The 16450-nt window shown below is 46.3% G+C and overlaps 1 protein-coding gene across 2 annotated transcripts in view; it reads left to right on the top strand.

Annotated features, from left to right (window-relative positions):
* The window catches only part of Polr3e (RNA polymerase III subunit E), a 28998-nt gene extending 17715 nt beyond the window's left edge, over positions 1-11283 (top strand). For both annotated transcript variants that reach the window (XM_021165936.3, XM_021165937.3), the window contains exons 14-21: positions 2084-2165; positions 3487-3546; positions 3631-3788; positions 4245-4306; positions 4798-5321; positions 6990-7067; positions 8989-9114; positions 10131-11283. In XM_021165936.3, coding sequence (XP_021021595.1) covers positions 2084-2165; positions 3487-3546; positions 3631-3788; positions 4245-4306; positions 4798-5321; positions 6990-7067; positions 8989-9114; positions 10131-10187 — 1147 coding nt within the window. In that variant the 3' untranslated portion in view covers positions 10188-11283. The remainder of the gene's footprint in view (positions 1-2083; positions 2166-3486; positions 3547-3630; positions 3789-4244; positions 4307-4797; positions 5322-6989; positions 7068-8988; positions 9115-10130) is intronic.
* The last annotated feature ends 5167 nt before the right edge of the window (positions 11284-16450 follow it).

Here is a 16450-nt window from a genome sequence, read left to right as displayed (position 1 = left end):
GTTTAGCCAGTCTGCTGTGGGTATCTGGGGATTCTAGGTGGCTGCGTGAGTTTTGAGTATATGTCTGTGGGTAGTTGTAGGTGAGTATAGGTGCCCTTGGAGGCCAGAGGAGTCAGATCCCTCTGTAGTGGGGACTGGGAATCAGACTCGGGTCCTCTGTTGAGCAGCATGTGCTCTGGACTGCTGAGCTGTCATACTGCGGTCCTCACCCTTGGGCAGCAAGTGCTTCATCCTGTGAGCTGTCTCCCCAGCCTGACTTGTGTGTTATGCCTGATTCTTGTGCTTTGGTGGTAATCTTTGTCCTCCTCTGGTTGCTTTGAAGCCTTTCTCTTTGTTCTGGCTTTCCACTGTTATGTTAAGAAGTGTCTATGTAGGCAGAGGCAGGTGGATTTCTGAGTTCGAGGCCAGCCTGGTCTACAGAGTGAGTCCCAGGACAGCCAAGGCTACACAGAGAAACCCTGTCTCGAAAAACCAAAAAAAAAAAAAAAAAAGAAAGAAAAAAGAAGTGTCTACATTTAGTTTGCTTTTTAATGTTGCCTGTGGGGGTTCAGGTCATGATTTTGTGGCTTAGTTTCAGTAGCCTTCTTTCTCTGGTTTTTCCATCAGATCATCAGTTCTGAGGGAGTAGAGATAGTCTGTGCTGTTACTTCCTTATGTTCTTAGATCATCGTATAATGCCTGGAACACACTAAACCAACCCCAGTAAATGCATACTTTAATTATAATGAAATGGTGTTATAGTTAATACATTAACTCCAGGCTTTGAACAGTGTAGTATGAACAATATAAAATAGCTCTAAAATTCAAAACATTTCATTTCATTAAGCCCTTCATTTGATTGCCATCCTGATGGTAAAGTGTATTCCTCTTACATGGTGGTGCCATTTACTGGTAAATATATCTTGCTGTTGGATTATCCAGTTTTCTTTATGGAAGAAGTTTGTCATGGCACATTGCTTGTTAAATGTGAGGGTGAGTATTATTTGTATTTACACTGTAAAGTCAGGAAGGGCTGTTGCATCACACTCTCCTGAAGACACTAACCAAAAGAGGCCCAGGACTTGTGTATATCTCCCAAGGCACCTACAGAGCCGTGTTTGAGCTCTGAGACTCAGCCTGGCTTCTGCCTGTGCTGTTTTTGTCTTGGGAGGCCTAGCTATTGAAGTATGGCTTATCAGCTTGGGTGTCCTACATATTGCAAGGATTTCTGTAAGCCTTTTCTTGGGCGTTGAGGCTACTGGGTGTGAGTCATAATCTTTCCAGCCAGATCTATCTTTGTGTCTAAACTCAGCTTGATTCAAATATGTCTTACTTACATGTTCTGTGCTGTGTGTGCCACCATTGAGTGTTCTCGCTGTCCTTAAAGCATAGGGGCCCACAACACGTGTCTGACTAGGTTTAGTTGACAATGGGTTCTTTCTCCATGTGACAGCCAAGAACACTTTGCCAGGTCTATACCCATGGAGTTTAACCTTGGAGTATGAGTTGCTCAGGACTGGCAGGTATGAAGGGAAGACCTCCAGCAGAGAAGCCGTAATAAGCTGACCCTAGGGCTGTGGCTGGAGGAAGTGTGAGAGTCACATAGTAGGGACTGTCTGTCCGTGTGCCTCCAGGCCTCTACGCTGAGAACCTCTGGGCCCCGGGCACAGTCTTTATTCTTTCATGTTCTAGGGGAGTCAGGTCCGGCCTTTGACAGCTAACACATATCCATTTAGGCAGGCAGGAAAGGCCTTTTAACTGACTTCAGCACTAGTTTCTCTTAAAGCCACAAACATGTGACTTGTGAGGTCAGTCTTCTCAAGAGCCCTGGGCTCCTTGAGGTTCCAAGCTTGTGTGTGTGTGACTGTGAGCCCCTAACTCCTCCCTGGGGTTAGGCCAGTCTGTGATGTGTTTGTTGGGAAGGGGTTGCGGAGTTGATGTGTTTGTTCCCATGACTTCCTGGGCCTACAGACGCAGGCCTGTTGCCTATGAAAGGATGTGACCTGGATTGGCTCAGGCTGTAAGCCCTGGGCTTCTAAAGTAGGATGTGGGGGTGGTGGGACCATAGACAGGGACTGACCAGCTACGTCTACTTGTTTGCCAGTGACATCCTGTATCCCAAGGATTCTTCCAGCCCTCACAGCGGCATGCCTGCTGAGGTGCTCTGCAGGGGCCGAGACTTTGTTGTGAGTATCTAGGCTCTGGCCACAGGGTCCAGGGTGGAGGGAGAGAATCCAAAGCAGGCAGTGAGCTCCAGCAGGGAGCTCACTGTGGGACTCCAGCTGGTGCTCTTTTGTCCTCTGGGCATTCTGGGTTGATAAAGACCCTGCTGGCTCAACCTGTGTGTGGGGTTCATGTGGTTGAGTGGTGTATTACAAAGCTCACCTTGGCTGCAGACTTAAGTTGGGTTTTCAGGTGTCATGAATGATTGACAGTCTGATAGCATTGGGTCCAGAGCCCTGCCCAGCTCCTGCTTTGGATGGCACCAATAGTTTCCTTTCACTATAGTCTTGCACTTATTCCTTGCTACTTTTCTGGGGTTTATGACTTCTGAGTTAATTCATCCTTCCTTTCTCTCACCCTGCCCTGTTTTATATCCAGAACTGAAGTCCCTCCCAGGGTCTTTAAGCTCAAGTCTCTGGAATCTGCAATACCCTCTAACCCTTGGCATTTACACATTGAATTTGCTGAAATGTGGCTGCTTAGAGCTGTTCATGTGGGCCCTTGTGCCCTGCACAGGCTTGTCCTAAAGGGAAGCAATCCTTAGATTGTTAGAGGACAGCTGTGTTTGCTCTTCTGACTAGGTATTCTTAGCTTTTGGGGAAGTCTGTGTTGAGGGGCCTCCGTAGTCTGACCTGGGGCATAGGAGTGCAGCTCCCACCCGGCCTCATTCACTCATGCCAAGTGCCCTTGGCTTTGGCTGCTTCTCTAGTGGTCGCATACCGTTGGGTTGGAGCCCACAAGTGTATACGAAGTGTTACTATAGATAACAGCTAGCCATCCTTTCCTCTTGACTCTCAGTGAATACTGAGAATACTTCCCCTCTCGAGAGTATTCCTGTGAGGTAGGTCAGGGACATGACAGCTAATGAGGCAGCAAGAGCTGTGGGAGCTGGAGCCTCTGGGAAGCCATGCCAACTACCAGTTGCTGCCACAGTGGAATGTCTTCATGCATAGGGCAGCACCTTGGTGCTGAATTCTCACGATGCTCTCAGGAGGCCCTGGGGATGCAAGAATGAACCAGATGGCCAAGGCCTCGTCCACTGAATACTTTGTTTTGGATTGAATGAGGCAGCCCAGCCTTCTTGGAGGAGAGAACACATCTGTGACATCTGCAAAGGCTGAAGGTGGCTCAGGTGTAGAGGCTACCCAAGGCACATACTAAGAAGAGTGGGGCAGAAGTCCCACTTTGGGCTGCTGCCCAGGCTCTGAGCTTTGTCTGTACCTTTGCCTAGGCCTCTTACAGGCCTGTTGCTGCCTCCTAGAACATGATGCCTTTCTTCCTCAGATGTGGAAGTTCACACAGAGCCGATGGGTGGTAAGAAAGGAGGTGGCAGCAGTGACCAAAGTAAGTGGTGTTCTTCATGACCTCAGGGCTCGCTATAGGAGGGAGCTTGGGGCTGGCGGTGCCTCACACTCCTCCTCCCCGCAGCTCTGCGCTGAGGATGTGAAGGACTTTCTGGAGCACATGGCTGTAGTGAGAATCAACAAAGGCTGGGAGTTCTTACTGCCTTACGACCTGGAGTTTATCAAGAAGCATCCAGATGTGGTCCAGCGGCAGCACATGCTGTGGTCGGGCATCCAGGCCAAGTAAGGGCTTGTGGGGCAGCATGAGGGGTGTAGTAGGTGGCCCTGGCCCTGCCTCCCAGGAGCAGCACACTTGGGCTGCCTCTAGGCAGTGAGGGACACTTGGGGTGGGGCTGTGTGCACTGCTTTCCACAAAGATGATCATTAAATATCCCCACGTCTTCGCACCACAGGCTGATGCAGCCATACCCTTGGCTTGTCTGCTTTATTCTGAGGGCTAGAGAGGAGAAAGAAGGGCACTTAGTCTAGCGAGAAAAACAGGATTGTCATTCTCTTTACACTGCCCCTGGGCTCTGGCTAGGGGCTTGCGTGCACAGAGGGCTTGCATGGGAGAAGGCCTGGCAGAACCCTGTGTGCAGAGGGTTTTGGTGACCCAATGCCCTGGGCTTGGGGGCTTGTTCTGTGATGAGGCGATACAACGTATAGGTTAGAGTTTAAAGGGTTTGTTCTTTTTTTCAGATTAGAAAAAGTCTATAATCTCGTAAAAGAAACGATGCCAAAGAAGCCGGATGGACAATCAGGTGTGTGTGGCTTCAAGGCTGGGTAGGCTTCCAGCTTGGTCCCTGGCCCAGAAGGGGCCCTTTTTGGGATCAGGCCCAGAAAAGGGCCATGCTATTTTCAAAGTTCATCCTTTCTGTGCTGACCTTCCTTCTATCTCCACCCCACCATCAAGTTAACCTATTGCTTGTCCAACAGGACAGCCTCAGTGGTCCCTACTCCCACCCCAGGAGGGCACTGTGTCCTTGAGGGCAGAGTGGATTCTGAGACCTGTTGGATCAGCAGGTGGTGTTATAGGAGCTGCTGGAATTCCAGCAGGGCTCTGGAATTCTGTGCCCACTTGATTTCTCCCCTCAGTGTTAGATAGCAGAGTTCCTCCTGAGCAAGGAAGAGCGGAAGACAGCACATGGTTCCTTGCTTCAGGAGCTGCCTTCTGGTGTCCCTTGCTCTCTGTCTCCATGCTTTGTCTGCCTGGGACCTGTACCGTTCTGAACCATAGTGTCTATCTACACAGCGCCTGTTGGTCTGGTCTCTGGGGAACAGCGGGTCCAAACAGCCAAAACCAAGGCCCAGCAGAACCATGCCTTCTTGGAGCGTGAACTGCAGCGACGGAAGGAGCAGATGCGGGCAGCCACAGTCCTGCCCAGCGTGCAGATCAAGGAGGAACCCCTGAGTGAGGAGGAAGTGGATGGGGCTGAGCTGGAGGCTGAGGAAGAGGAGCCCATGGACACTGCACCCAGCACTTGCCTCAGCACCAAGTTGGCCAATGGGCTGCCTGCTGGGCGGGCAGTGGGTGGGGACAGCCTAAATGGACACCCTGTTCCAGGCTGTGCCAGCAACCCAGTTGCCCGTGAACTGAAGGCTTTTGTGGAAGCCACCTTTCAGAGACAGTTTGTGCTCACGCTGAGCGAACTCAAGCGCCTCTTCAACCTGCACCTGGCAGGCCTGCCCCCGGGCCATATACTCTTCAGTGGCGTCTCAGACCGAATGCTACAGGATACGGTGCTGGCCGCTGGCTGCAAGCAGATACTGGTGCCTGTAAGTAAAACCTGCGTCTGTCAGGACAGGGTCAGTCAGAGCCCTTCAGGAGGACAGCTGGGCGGCCTTCGCCTTCTTAGGAATCAAGCATGGGGAGAAATCTGTGTGTCTTGGCTCCATCTGTCTGCCTTAGGGACAGTAGCTGTGAGCCTACATGTGGATAGGGTACATGTTGTGTTCATTAGATGGCTATGTGAGTCTCAGGGCTCCCTGTCCTCATCTGAAATGGGTGTGTTGGTTTTCTACCACAGGAAAGTAAGCTTGATAGGGCCCTAGGCACTATCAACGCCTCAGTAAATATAAGTCCTTTACCTGGTTGGTATTTAGTTAGTCTCTAGGATATGAGTGGTACAGCTAGAATTTGAACCTCAGTCTGGAGGCTCTATCTAATCTGCTTTCGCAGAGATGAGATGAGCACTTCCCCACATAGGGAAGCCATGGCTTTCAGGCTATTTGACCATATAAGTTCTAGCCTCTGCAGTAGGCTTGGGGGTGGTGGATGAGCCTCCTCTACTTCAGTCATGTGGAGTGGGCTCCACAGTGGGCTAGAGACTGTTGCTGTTGGTGGAAAGGAGTGTTTGGGTACAGTCTGAGGGAAGCTGTGTGGCTCATTCCTAGGCTCTAGCCAGCCCAGGAAGCAAATCAGGTAGGGACTGTGGGGAGGTGGCTATGCTGGCTTATATAGGGAGTATGCCATGTGCAGCAGCAAGGTCACAAGCACAAGGATGATGCTTAGGCCAAGGCCCTTGCTTCTGTACGTAAGGAACAAAACAAGAGGCGCTGTGACCTCTATTGCTGAAATTTTCTTGCTGAGGTTTACTTTTATAAGATGCTGGGATTGGGTTCCTGGCTACCCCAGGTGGGGCCGGTATTCTGCAGGCCAGCTTTTCTATGTACTGGGCAAGAAAAGGATACTAGTCTGGTAGTAGAAATTGCCTAGGCCATCCACATGGACAGAGGATGAGGGACCTTCTGTGAAAGTGGTGCTCTTTCCTGCTTAGCCATGCTCCTTCCTCTCAGAAGTGCTGGCATCTAGAGAACACCCCAGCCCTGTGTGGAGCAGTTTGACCGAAGGGCCATTTTCATAGCATGTCCAAGAGAAAAAGGTCATGGAGAGTAGACATAAAGACCCAGGTTTAAGTCATGCTTCACTCCTCTGTGCTAAGGACCTGTAGAGAGTGAACATGCTTATCCTTTTGGCGAATGGGCAGGGCAATCCCTTGCTCGACGTGGCTCAGGTTCTGTCAGGCTTTATGTGTTAGTGAGCACGGATCAGCTGTAGGATTGAGACTGCAGGCCACAGTGCTGGCGTCTCCCCTGACCTCCTTTTCAGACACAAGGACTGTCATCCTCTTCTGGTTGCCCCTGAAGCATGCTGCAAAAAAAGGCTTGGGAGTCTGCCAACATCTTGTTTTAGCTACTCTTCTTATGCTGTGCTTGTGGGAAACAGCTGAGCAGAAGCCCTAAGGAATACTAGGGAGGGGAGACTTTAGAACATTGCCACGTAGATGCCTCCAGGCAGCAGCAGCACACTGATGCCATCCCAAGCACCTGTTGGTGCACTGGCATTGCAGATTCCTCAGAGCCAGTGAGTGGGCTAGGTGGGTTGAAGTGGGCAGAGCATGGGGTTGACAAGGCAGAGAAATGACCAGCTCATGCTTGGGCCAGTTTCCCCCACAGACTGCTGCTTCCCCTGATGAGCAGAAGGTATTTGCCCTCTGGGAGTCTGGAGACATGAGTGACCAGGTAAGGGGCTTTTCCCTTCCATCTTTCTTTCTCAAGAGTGGGAGTCCTGGAAGATTGAGGCCATTAGGAGCTGGGCACTGGAGTACAGTTGGACACGTCAGATTTTTCAATCACTCCAAGACAGGCAGTGGTTTGAACTAGAACTTGGATGTCTGCCAAATTACACAGAATCACCTTTGGAAATGTGACTGGTTTCCGGGAGTATGGTGGCCTCGCTAGGAGACTTCTGTAGAGCTTCCATGGGATAGAGATGCCAGGCAGGCTTGGAAACCCATGTGCAGAGGAGAGTTCTCTGTGGTCCCTGACAGCAGGAATCAAAAGGCTTTTTTATTAGCTGTCTCAAACCTGGATTTTGGTTATTTTGTCCTGTGATCCTGGCTCCAGTGTTTGTATAGTACAGCTCTGGGAGGGAGCTGAGGTCCAGATGCCTTTAAATCATGAGCTTGCCTGGATTCCGAAGATTAAAGTGTGTGTTTTGTTTTTAGCAGAAGTGCCAGTCAGGTTGAGACAGGAGTGAGTCCTGCTGAAGCCTGTTTCACTATTACCTACCAGGGGGACAGGAAGGCTGAGAGCAGGAGTGGTGTGGGGCCTAGCTTCGAATACGAGTCCTGAAGTGACCCTGTTTTTGACCAAGAAAGATAGCTTCAGGCTTTCCTATTTAGCTTCTCTGATCACTAAGGAGAAAAATAAGTTCATTTAAAATCAAACAGAACCTAAAGAACTGTGCGGAAGCTGACTCTAGTTCTGCCTGACCCACTCATGCTCCTCAGAGGCGATGGATTGTGCAGCTGCTAGCAGCCGAGCGGAGTTGCCTCATGCTAGCACACAGAACGCGCTCATGCTGCAGTTGATGCTTCCCTCTCCTTCACCATGTGAGCTAGAGAGCCAGCTCAGGTCTTCAGGCACCTTCATTGCTAGGCCATCTCACCTGTTCACAGGCTCCCTTCTTGTGAACACAGCAGACCAGCCCTACACCTGTGGAATGTGATGTCACTGCCTCTCCTTGTGCCTGGCCCTTCCTGGGTTTAGAATCTCAGCTTCTCTCACTTTATGTTAGCCTCTGATGGGACAAAAGTTCTTTTTTTCTGCCCTCAAGTACTGCTGGTAATCATAAAACTAAAATTTTACAGGACAAATCATTTCCCCTGTAGGAAGAGGGTATCTTAATCATTTCAAAGTTGAAATTCAGTGACATTTTCTTGTGAGATCTTTAAGCCATGTTCTCCTTAATTGCAAACTGCAGAGTTTATATTATTCTCTACATTAATAGAACTTCTATGTATTAAGAATTCTTTATTTACTAGACAGTTGGGCTCTTAGAGAATCCTGTAGGTTGAGAAATTTCTTTACCTTTTTGTATCCTTACAGAAATTTGAGCTATTAAACCTACTAGATGTCGTCTTTTCCCATTTTTTGAGATGAGAATTTTTCGAAGTAGCGTTGACTGGCCTTGAGCTCCTGCTGATGCCCTCCCTCCCCAGCAGGGGTGTAGGTGTGAGTCACCCTACAGTCAGTTCTTAGTCTTCCTTTCTGTTTAGGGAAGGTCTCATCCTCTGCTATTTAGTTTCTTTGTGGAGTTTGGTGCATTTTCCAGTTTCCTGGATTCATTGTTATGCTTGTGTCTAGACTTTGAACCAATTAGACACCTTTTCCCCAACCAGTATAAACTGGCTGCTTCTGCTTGCTTTCTTCTTATATGTCCAAACTGCTCCTCCTGAGTTCTTTCACTGTAGTCTAGAATAGTGACAAATAAGTCAATCTTGCTAATCTTTAACCAGGAGTGCTGAGCCACAGGCTTTTAATTAGACACTGCAAGATAGGGCTAGGGCCATCATTTTGGGTCTTTTGTTTGGGAATAGTTTACATTTGGGATACTATTTCTCATACTAATCTTTTTTATTTTTTTTAAATTAAATTAAAGCATCGACAGGTTTTGCTTGAAATATTTTCCAAAAATTATCGAGTACGTCGGAACTTGATCCAGTCTCGGCTGACTCAAGAATGTGGAGAAGAGCTAAGCAAACAGGAGGTGGATAAAGTGCTAAAGGTATGTCCATTGTGAACAAGACCTCGCCCAGAGCTTCCAGGCTTTGACTTTGACCTGTTGTTTTAAGGACACTCATGTGTGGAAGGGATTTGTGTCTGGTACCTTTATTCCTGCTGTGTGCATAGTGCATAGTAAGTCAGGACAGGTTATCTCTAGTGCCCACCAGTCTGATGGCCATCAACTGGTAATGACTAGCATTGGTACACTGGCAGGAGAGGGAGCCTTTGCATGCAACAGAGTTGGGGTGGACGTGAGGAGCTGTGCATTATCTTCGCCCAGTAAAAGACAGGCTTAAGCTAGAATCCTGTGTCCTGGGCATTTTGCACCCACTTGTTTAACTGCAGTACAATCTTAAAAAAAAAAAAAGGGGGGAGCCAGGCAGTGGTGGCGCACGCCTTTAATCCCAGCACTTGGGAGGCAGAGAGAGGCAGGTGGATTTCTGAGTTCGAGGCCAGCCTGGTCTACAGAGTGAGTTCCAGGACAGCCAGGGCTATACAGAGAAACCCTGTCTCGAAAAACAAAAATAAATAAATAAATAAATAAATAAATAAATAAAAATTTAAAAAAGGAATACTTCATGGCGGTGGTAGCACACACCTTTAATCCCAGCACTCAGGAGGCAGAGGCAGGTGGATTTCTGTGTTTGAGGCCAGCCTGGTCTACAGAGTGAGTTCCAGGACAGCCAGGGCTACATAGAGAAACCCTGTCTCCAAAAAACATAAATCAAAAAACAACAAAAAGGAGTCCTGTTTGCTTAATGTGAAAACACTTTGACTGCTCCTTTGAACTGTGGTACATTTGTAGAAATGGAGCGCAGAAAGACACGGACACATTCCCTATCATCTTACCTCATGTAGGTAATATGCCTTATTAAGTCCCTTTGTCTTGGACAACTTAAAAAGTATTTGTTTTCGGTTTATACAGCAAACTATATAATACATCTTAAATCAGGTTGTGATAACAATAGCTATCTTTCCTGCTAAAATCTGCCCTTACCCGGTTTTCTTAATTTCTAGGACTGTTGTGTAAGCTGTGGTGGCATGTGGTACCTTAAGGGGACAGTACAATCCTGACAATAGTAGCAAACCACTAACTCGACGAGTCCAAGCCCAGGGAAGGATGGCAGAGCCACAGGTAGTCTCGACTTGCCTCAAGACACAGGAAGAGGATCTGCCCACCTGGTGGCCTGTGGCACTGCTGGCCCAGAGGACAGAGGGCTCACACTCAGCCAGTGGCCGGCAGGGTCAGCGTAAGTGAGATCGCTCCCAGCAGAGACCAGCGGGCCTTCTCTGCAGTACAATTTGAAATTCCTGATGTATTTTGCTTATTGGGTTTCATTCTCATAATAAAGAGAGTGTACACTGACATGGGCAGGATTATGAAAATCATGGTTTAATATTTTCCTCTTAAATGAATGCCAACATAGTTAAAGTTATGTTTACAAGATGAAGAGAACCTTAAGGTTTTTAATATTTAAAATGCCTAGAAGCCAATAATTAGTCTTAGAGTTTCTCTCTGCTAAGACTTCTGCCAATTTTATTAAACCAAATTGAACATTTTACTGTTGGGTTTCTGAGGCCACTTTACCTTTATAGCAGCCTGCTTTCTGTAGCGGTCTCAACTGTTTACACAAACCATAGCAAAACATTAGATCAACTCTATCTTCTCCTAATGTTTGCATAAAGGTGCAAACTGAACCAGGTAAGTGTGGAACAGTGTGTAAGCGAGGTTATCACTTTGATGTAAAAAAAAATATATTTTGTGTATTTTTAAAATAAATGCTAACACTAAACTGGCATCATGGTGCTGCTGTCCTCAAATAGTTGCAGGAAGAAAATGTCCTCTGTGCTTTCAAAGCATTCAGTACTAAAGAGAGAAGGAGGCCATCACACTGGGTCACGTCCATGTGTTGCTCACCTTGACCTTGTAAGATTGGTCTGATAGAAAGACTGTCTGCTCACATTGCTCAGGCCACCACACACAGAGGGACTGAGTGGCCTTAGCTGTGCTGCAGACACGGAAGTGGAAGGAAAGAAGGATGGGAAGTGAGCTAGCACGGCAAACTCCTTCTGTGGGAGCTACATTAAAATAGTTTTTAAAAATAGATATTAATGTACTTCAGACCCAAATATTTTAAATCAAAATGTAATAAAGTTTTTTTTAACTAAGTCTTCAGAATGTGGTATTTTACACTTGTTAACCCCACCCCCGCCGAGCTATGATTGACATGCTGAATTGCCAGACTTGAGCTGTGGTGAACATGCCAGACCATATTGGGGAAAGGTGAGGTAGGCTGGGTGAGATCTGACTTTTACCATCTAGTTAAGACTTTTTGCTATAGACCATCCTATGCAGCACAGTCACTACTGGCTGGGTTGAAATGATGCTCTGTGCTCCTCTCTCCAAGAAATATCAGATACTTTAGTATAATTTAGTAAAGCATCAATCAGGGATGAACTCTCAAATGAACATTTGTTAATTACATCATTTAATAGGGTGGCTCTTGGTAACTGTTAACATACTGTTAACTCAGTTAAAAGTTACCAAACCAGTGAGGAATATGTCCTTACCATATCCTAGGATCCTTTTGCCCTTTGAAAGGGGAAGCCCTCATGTGGGCTGGCACAGCTGCAACCGAGCCCATGTAGGAAGAACTTACTCAGATCAGTCTCAGTGAGGAAGGCCATGCATTAGATAAAAACAAAAACAACACCGAATCCAAAAAGCTCTGTGAACTTAAGATAGGAAGAATGGGATGCTAAAGAGAAGCAGAGATGACAACAACAGCCCTTTCCAGCTCTCATCTCCTTCCTTCAACAGAAGCATCAACTTGGTTAACAATCCACAAGCAGAAACACTTCATAAGAAACCACAGATCTTAGAACCCGCATATAGCCAACATAAAACACTTAATAAGGAGGAACACATTATTATAACACCTTCTTTAACCCGTCTGTGTAGAAAAATAAACTCACAGGAAGAACTGGGAAGTGAGCATTGGCCTTGGCTTTGGATCCCAAAGCCAATACTCATACTCAGTGCTGATCTATCAGAGCTGATCTGTGACTCATTCCATTGCTTAACCCCAGAATCAGGCTGTTCCTATATGATTCAGGCCCATCTCCAGCATCATTTGGCCCCTGTTGGGGGCCGTCCAACAGCTCGGGAGGAACGGGTATGGCTGAGCTGGCAGACTCAGCTGAAAGAAAAGGAACTAGACGGACAGGAGAAATAATGGAGCTAAGTCAAACCAGATTCTGATCAAAGCTCAATTTTAATGTCAGCAAACACGCTTTATAAAGAAGAGGGGAGGCCCATCCCTAGCCATGCAAAGTTCCTTTGAAGTAGATAGGTCAGCCTTCTAGTGGTGCTAACTCCAGAAAATCTTGGAGGAGAACCGCTTGGTTCGGCCTCAGGCAGGTAGTGGCACATCAAAGGAGAGGGATGAGTAGCAGCACCACAGGTGGCTCCGCTTAAGCAGCAGATGGTCACTGCCAGCCTTGCTAGGCTGGAAGGAGGTAACAGGCTCCTACTGCCTAAGGCTTCAAACACATGGCTAGCCATGGGTACCAAGAAAGATGTTTCAAGCCTATCCAATGCCATGCGTGTCCCTTACGTTTTATTCCTCTGCACCTCCAGACCTAAGCAGACCCAAGGTCTAGGTTTCCAGTAAATCCTAGCACTGGTCTGACCTTAGCTAATCCAGGCTAACCCTATGAGCCCTGTATCTAGATTGTACCAGGTAGCTCTATGATCTGTGCCTATCCCAGGGTACCTAGCTAGCTGGAGGTCCACTCTTAGGGACCCAATTTCCAGCCCAACTCTACACACATAGTCAACTGTATTCGTAAGCAAATCCTCAGGTTTCAAAAGCGGGCTCCTAAACCGAGGCCATGGACTGCACCTACTGACCTGGAACAGACATTTTGAGGACTCCAACAAGCTTGCTAAGCAGATGGCTGCATTAGAACTGGATAGGTGGGTGGGTGACTTTGCCACATAGTCTAAAGAACCTGGAACAAGTTTTACTTCAAACATACATGAACACATAGCCACAAGGATCAAGTACAGTTTGGGAAACAATAAAACAGCACCAGAGCAGACCATAAATGTCAATTCAAAGTCAGCAAAACAAAATAAAATACCAAGTTCAGCTAAGTCAGGGAAACTAAATGAGGAAAGTGAAATTTTTTTAAATAGTCAAGAGTTGGCTTTTTTTTTCTTTCTTTCTTTCTTTTTTTTTTTTTTTTTTTTTTTTTTGAGCCAGGGTTTCTGTGTGTAGCCCTGGCTGTCCTAGACCAAACTTAAGAGATTCGCCTGCCTCTGCCTCCCAAGTGCTGGGATTAAAGGTGTGTGACATCACCACCTGACTAGTTTATGGGGTTTACAGAACACCTAGCTACGAAGTTCCAGTCCAAACAAGATTACATCAAGGCCTATCAGCAACTGTCAAAATCCAGGGGTCATGGAGGCTAGAGAATTGGCTCAGCAGGTGAGAGTACGTGCCACTCTTGCCAAGAGCCTGAGTTAAGTTTCAGTCCCCATTTTGGATGGTTTACAATTGCTTGTAACTCCAGATCCAGGAGGATCCAATGACTCTGGCTTTCGGCACTTCACTTACCGGTGCATGTATTTTGTGTACGTACACACGCACACAGCACTTGATCTGGCATCATGGAGACTGAGTGGGTAATGGTTCAATCTCCCAAACCCACATGGTGGGAGAAGAAAACCAACTCCTGCTAAGTTGTCCTCTGACCTCCACGATAGCACCTTGCTTCCCACCCTGAAAGAAATAAAATTTATTCAAAAAAATTTTAAAGATTTATTTATTTATTTATTTATTATATGTAAGTACACTGTAGCTGTCTTCAGACACTCCAAAAGAGGGCATCAGATCTCATTGCAGATGGTTGTGAGTCATCATGTGGTTGCTGGGATTTGAACTCAGGACCTCCAGAAGTCAGTGCTCGTAACCACTGAGCCATCTCTCCAGCCCCCTTTAATCCTAGCACACAGGTGAAACAGACAGGCAAATCTCTGAGGCCAACCTGGTCTACAAATTGAGTTCTAGAACAGCTAAAGTTACAAACAACAAACAAATCTTTAAAACAAAACAAAAAACAACCTGACCTCAATACGTAAGTTCTTACATTCAAGAACTAGACAAATTTAGATAAACATGCCAACCCCCACCAAAACCACAAAGCAAACCCAGAAAATTCTGTGAAGGAAACTTCATTTGCCCTTTCAGTTATATTTTTATAACTGAAAGGGCAAAAAGTATCCAAATATATAGTGATTAAACCGACATAGGCACATGGAATCAGATCTAGAGTATAAATTCAAATCCACGAATGGCATTTCAGTGTGTGGGGAACAGACTAAACTTCAGATGGATACAACTATCAAACAAAAAAGGCAAATGAAGAGACTAATCAAGAAACAAGGTTATAAGTGTGTTTGGCAAGTGCCATTAAAAGTAAAATAAGATATTCAAGGGAAATGTTTGCAATCTTCAACTTCCTAAATACTAATGCTCTTTAACAAAGGAAAATACAAATGGTTAACAGTAGGAGTATCACTTGTCCAACAGTTGCACACACTTTAGGAGGCAGAGGCCAGCCTGGCTCCATAAGGAGGACCTTATGTATATAAGATCAAGTTCCAGGCCAGCCAACGCTACAAAACGAGGACCTGTTTTTTTTGGTTTTTTTTTTTAAGATTTATTTATTTATTATAAGTAAGTACACTGTAGCTGTCTTCAGACACTCCAGAAGAGGGCGCCAGATCTCGTTACGGATGGTTGCGAGCCACCATGTGGTTGCTGGGATTTGAACTCTGGACCTTTGGAAGAGCAGTCGGGTGCTCTTAACCCACTGAGCCATCTCACCAGCCGCACGAGGACCTGTTTTAAAAAAACTAACAATCCACCGCTACCAACAAAAAGCACATATAAATCTCCAATATACAACTTAATTAGTAAAACAAATGAAATCTAAGCTATCAGCAAAACACCATTTTCCTGCTAATAGTTTAACAATAGTAAACTTTACTGGATAGCCTCAGCAACAGCACCAGACCCTTTCTCAAAGTTCACTGATATGGCGGTGGGAAACCTGGCATCCTTCTGTGGAGGGACCAGAAGTATGACAGTCAAGTGATGCCAAAGAGCGCTTACCTTTCACCTTCACCACTTTCTCTTCCTCTTCTTCTTCCTCTTCCTCCTCCTCCTCCTTCTTCTTCTTCTTTTTTTTTTTTTTGGTTTTTCGAGACAGGGTTTCTCTGTGTACCCCTGGCTATCCTGGAGCTCACTCTGTAGACCAGGCTGGCCTCGAACTCAGAAATCCGCCTGCCTCTGCTTCTCAAGCGCTGGGATTAAAAGCGTGCACCACCATCACCACCCGACCCTCACCTTCACTTCTAAGGCATGTCCAAATGTATGTTATGTATGTATGTATGTATGCATGCATTCACTCCTTTTTCAGTAATATTAGAAGACTGGAAACCATCTTGTCATAGAGGCTGTGACAAAATATAGTTATCACTAAGATAAAGTTCCATAAAGTGTAAGATTCATAAGAGTATTTATGATAGCTTTGTTTTTAAATGTGGAGTGGCAAACATATCTGAAGAGAACATATAGAAAGCTGGTTAGTTGAACTGAAGGAAGAGGTAGGTTGGTAGTCAGGAAAGAGAGCCTGAATTTAAAATAAACAAACACCCGCCCCCAAAAGCTGGAAGTAGTGGAACATACTGTAATCCTAGCACTGGAGAGGCTAAATCACTAAGATCACAAGTTTGGGGTCAGTCTGGACTACATGTGGCAAGATTTCACTTCAAAAGACTGAGGGGATGCAGGGATGACGGTTAGTTGGAAGGGTTCTTGTGTGGCAAGCATGGGCTCCAGGTTCAATTCCTAATGCCACAACAACACTTGGGAAATGGGAGTCTCAAGTTTAGGGTCATCAGTTACCTGAGACCATCTCAAAACAATCAATCAAACAAATATACAATATGAAAACATGGAGGTGATATTCAGAATCCTAGGACTGGACAGGCAGATGTGCTACAAGCTCAAGGCCAGGTTGGTCTACAGTGAGTTTTAGGTTAGCCGCAGCTTTAAAGTTGAAATTAAATTTTTACATTTTGTGTTTGTGAGTATGTATGTAGAGGCATGTGAGTGCCACTGGTGTGGGGGTCTCTTCCACCATGTGGGTTCTGGGGACTGAAGTCAGACCCTTTGCCTCACCGGTATAAAACATAATTCAAAAGCACATCTAATTTAGAACCAATACTCGTCTTAACACTTAACTAGTGTTACTGTTTTATAGTG

Source organism: Mus caroli, unplaced genomic scaffold, assembly GCF_978045245.1.
Source record: "Mus caroli unplaced genomic scaffold, Mus_caroli_1 scaffold_8, whole genome shotgun sequence".
Lineage (NCBI taxonomy): Eukaryota > Metazoa > Chordata > Mammalia > Rodentia > Muridae > Mus > Mus caroli.
Note: the sequence above shows the minus strand (reverse complement) of the source record. Positions and strands in the feature narration are given on the sequence as shown.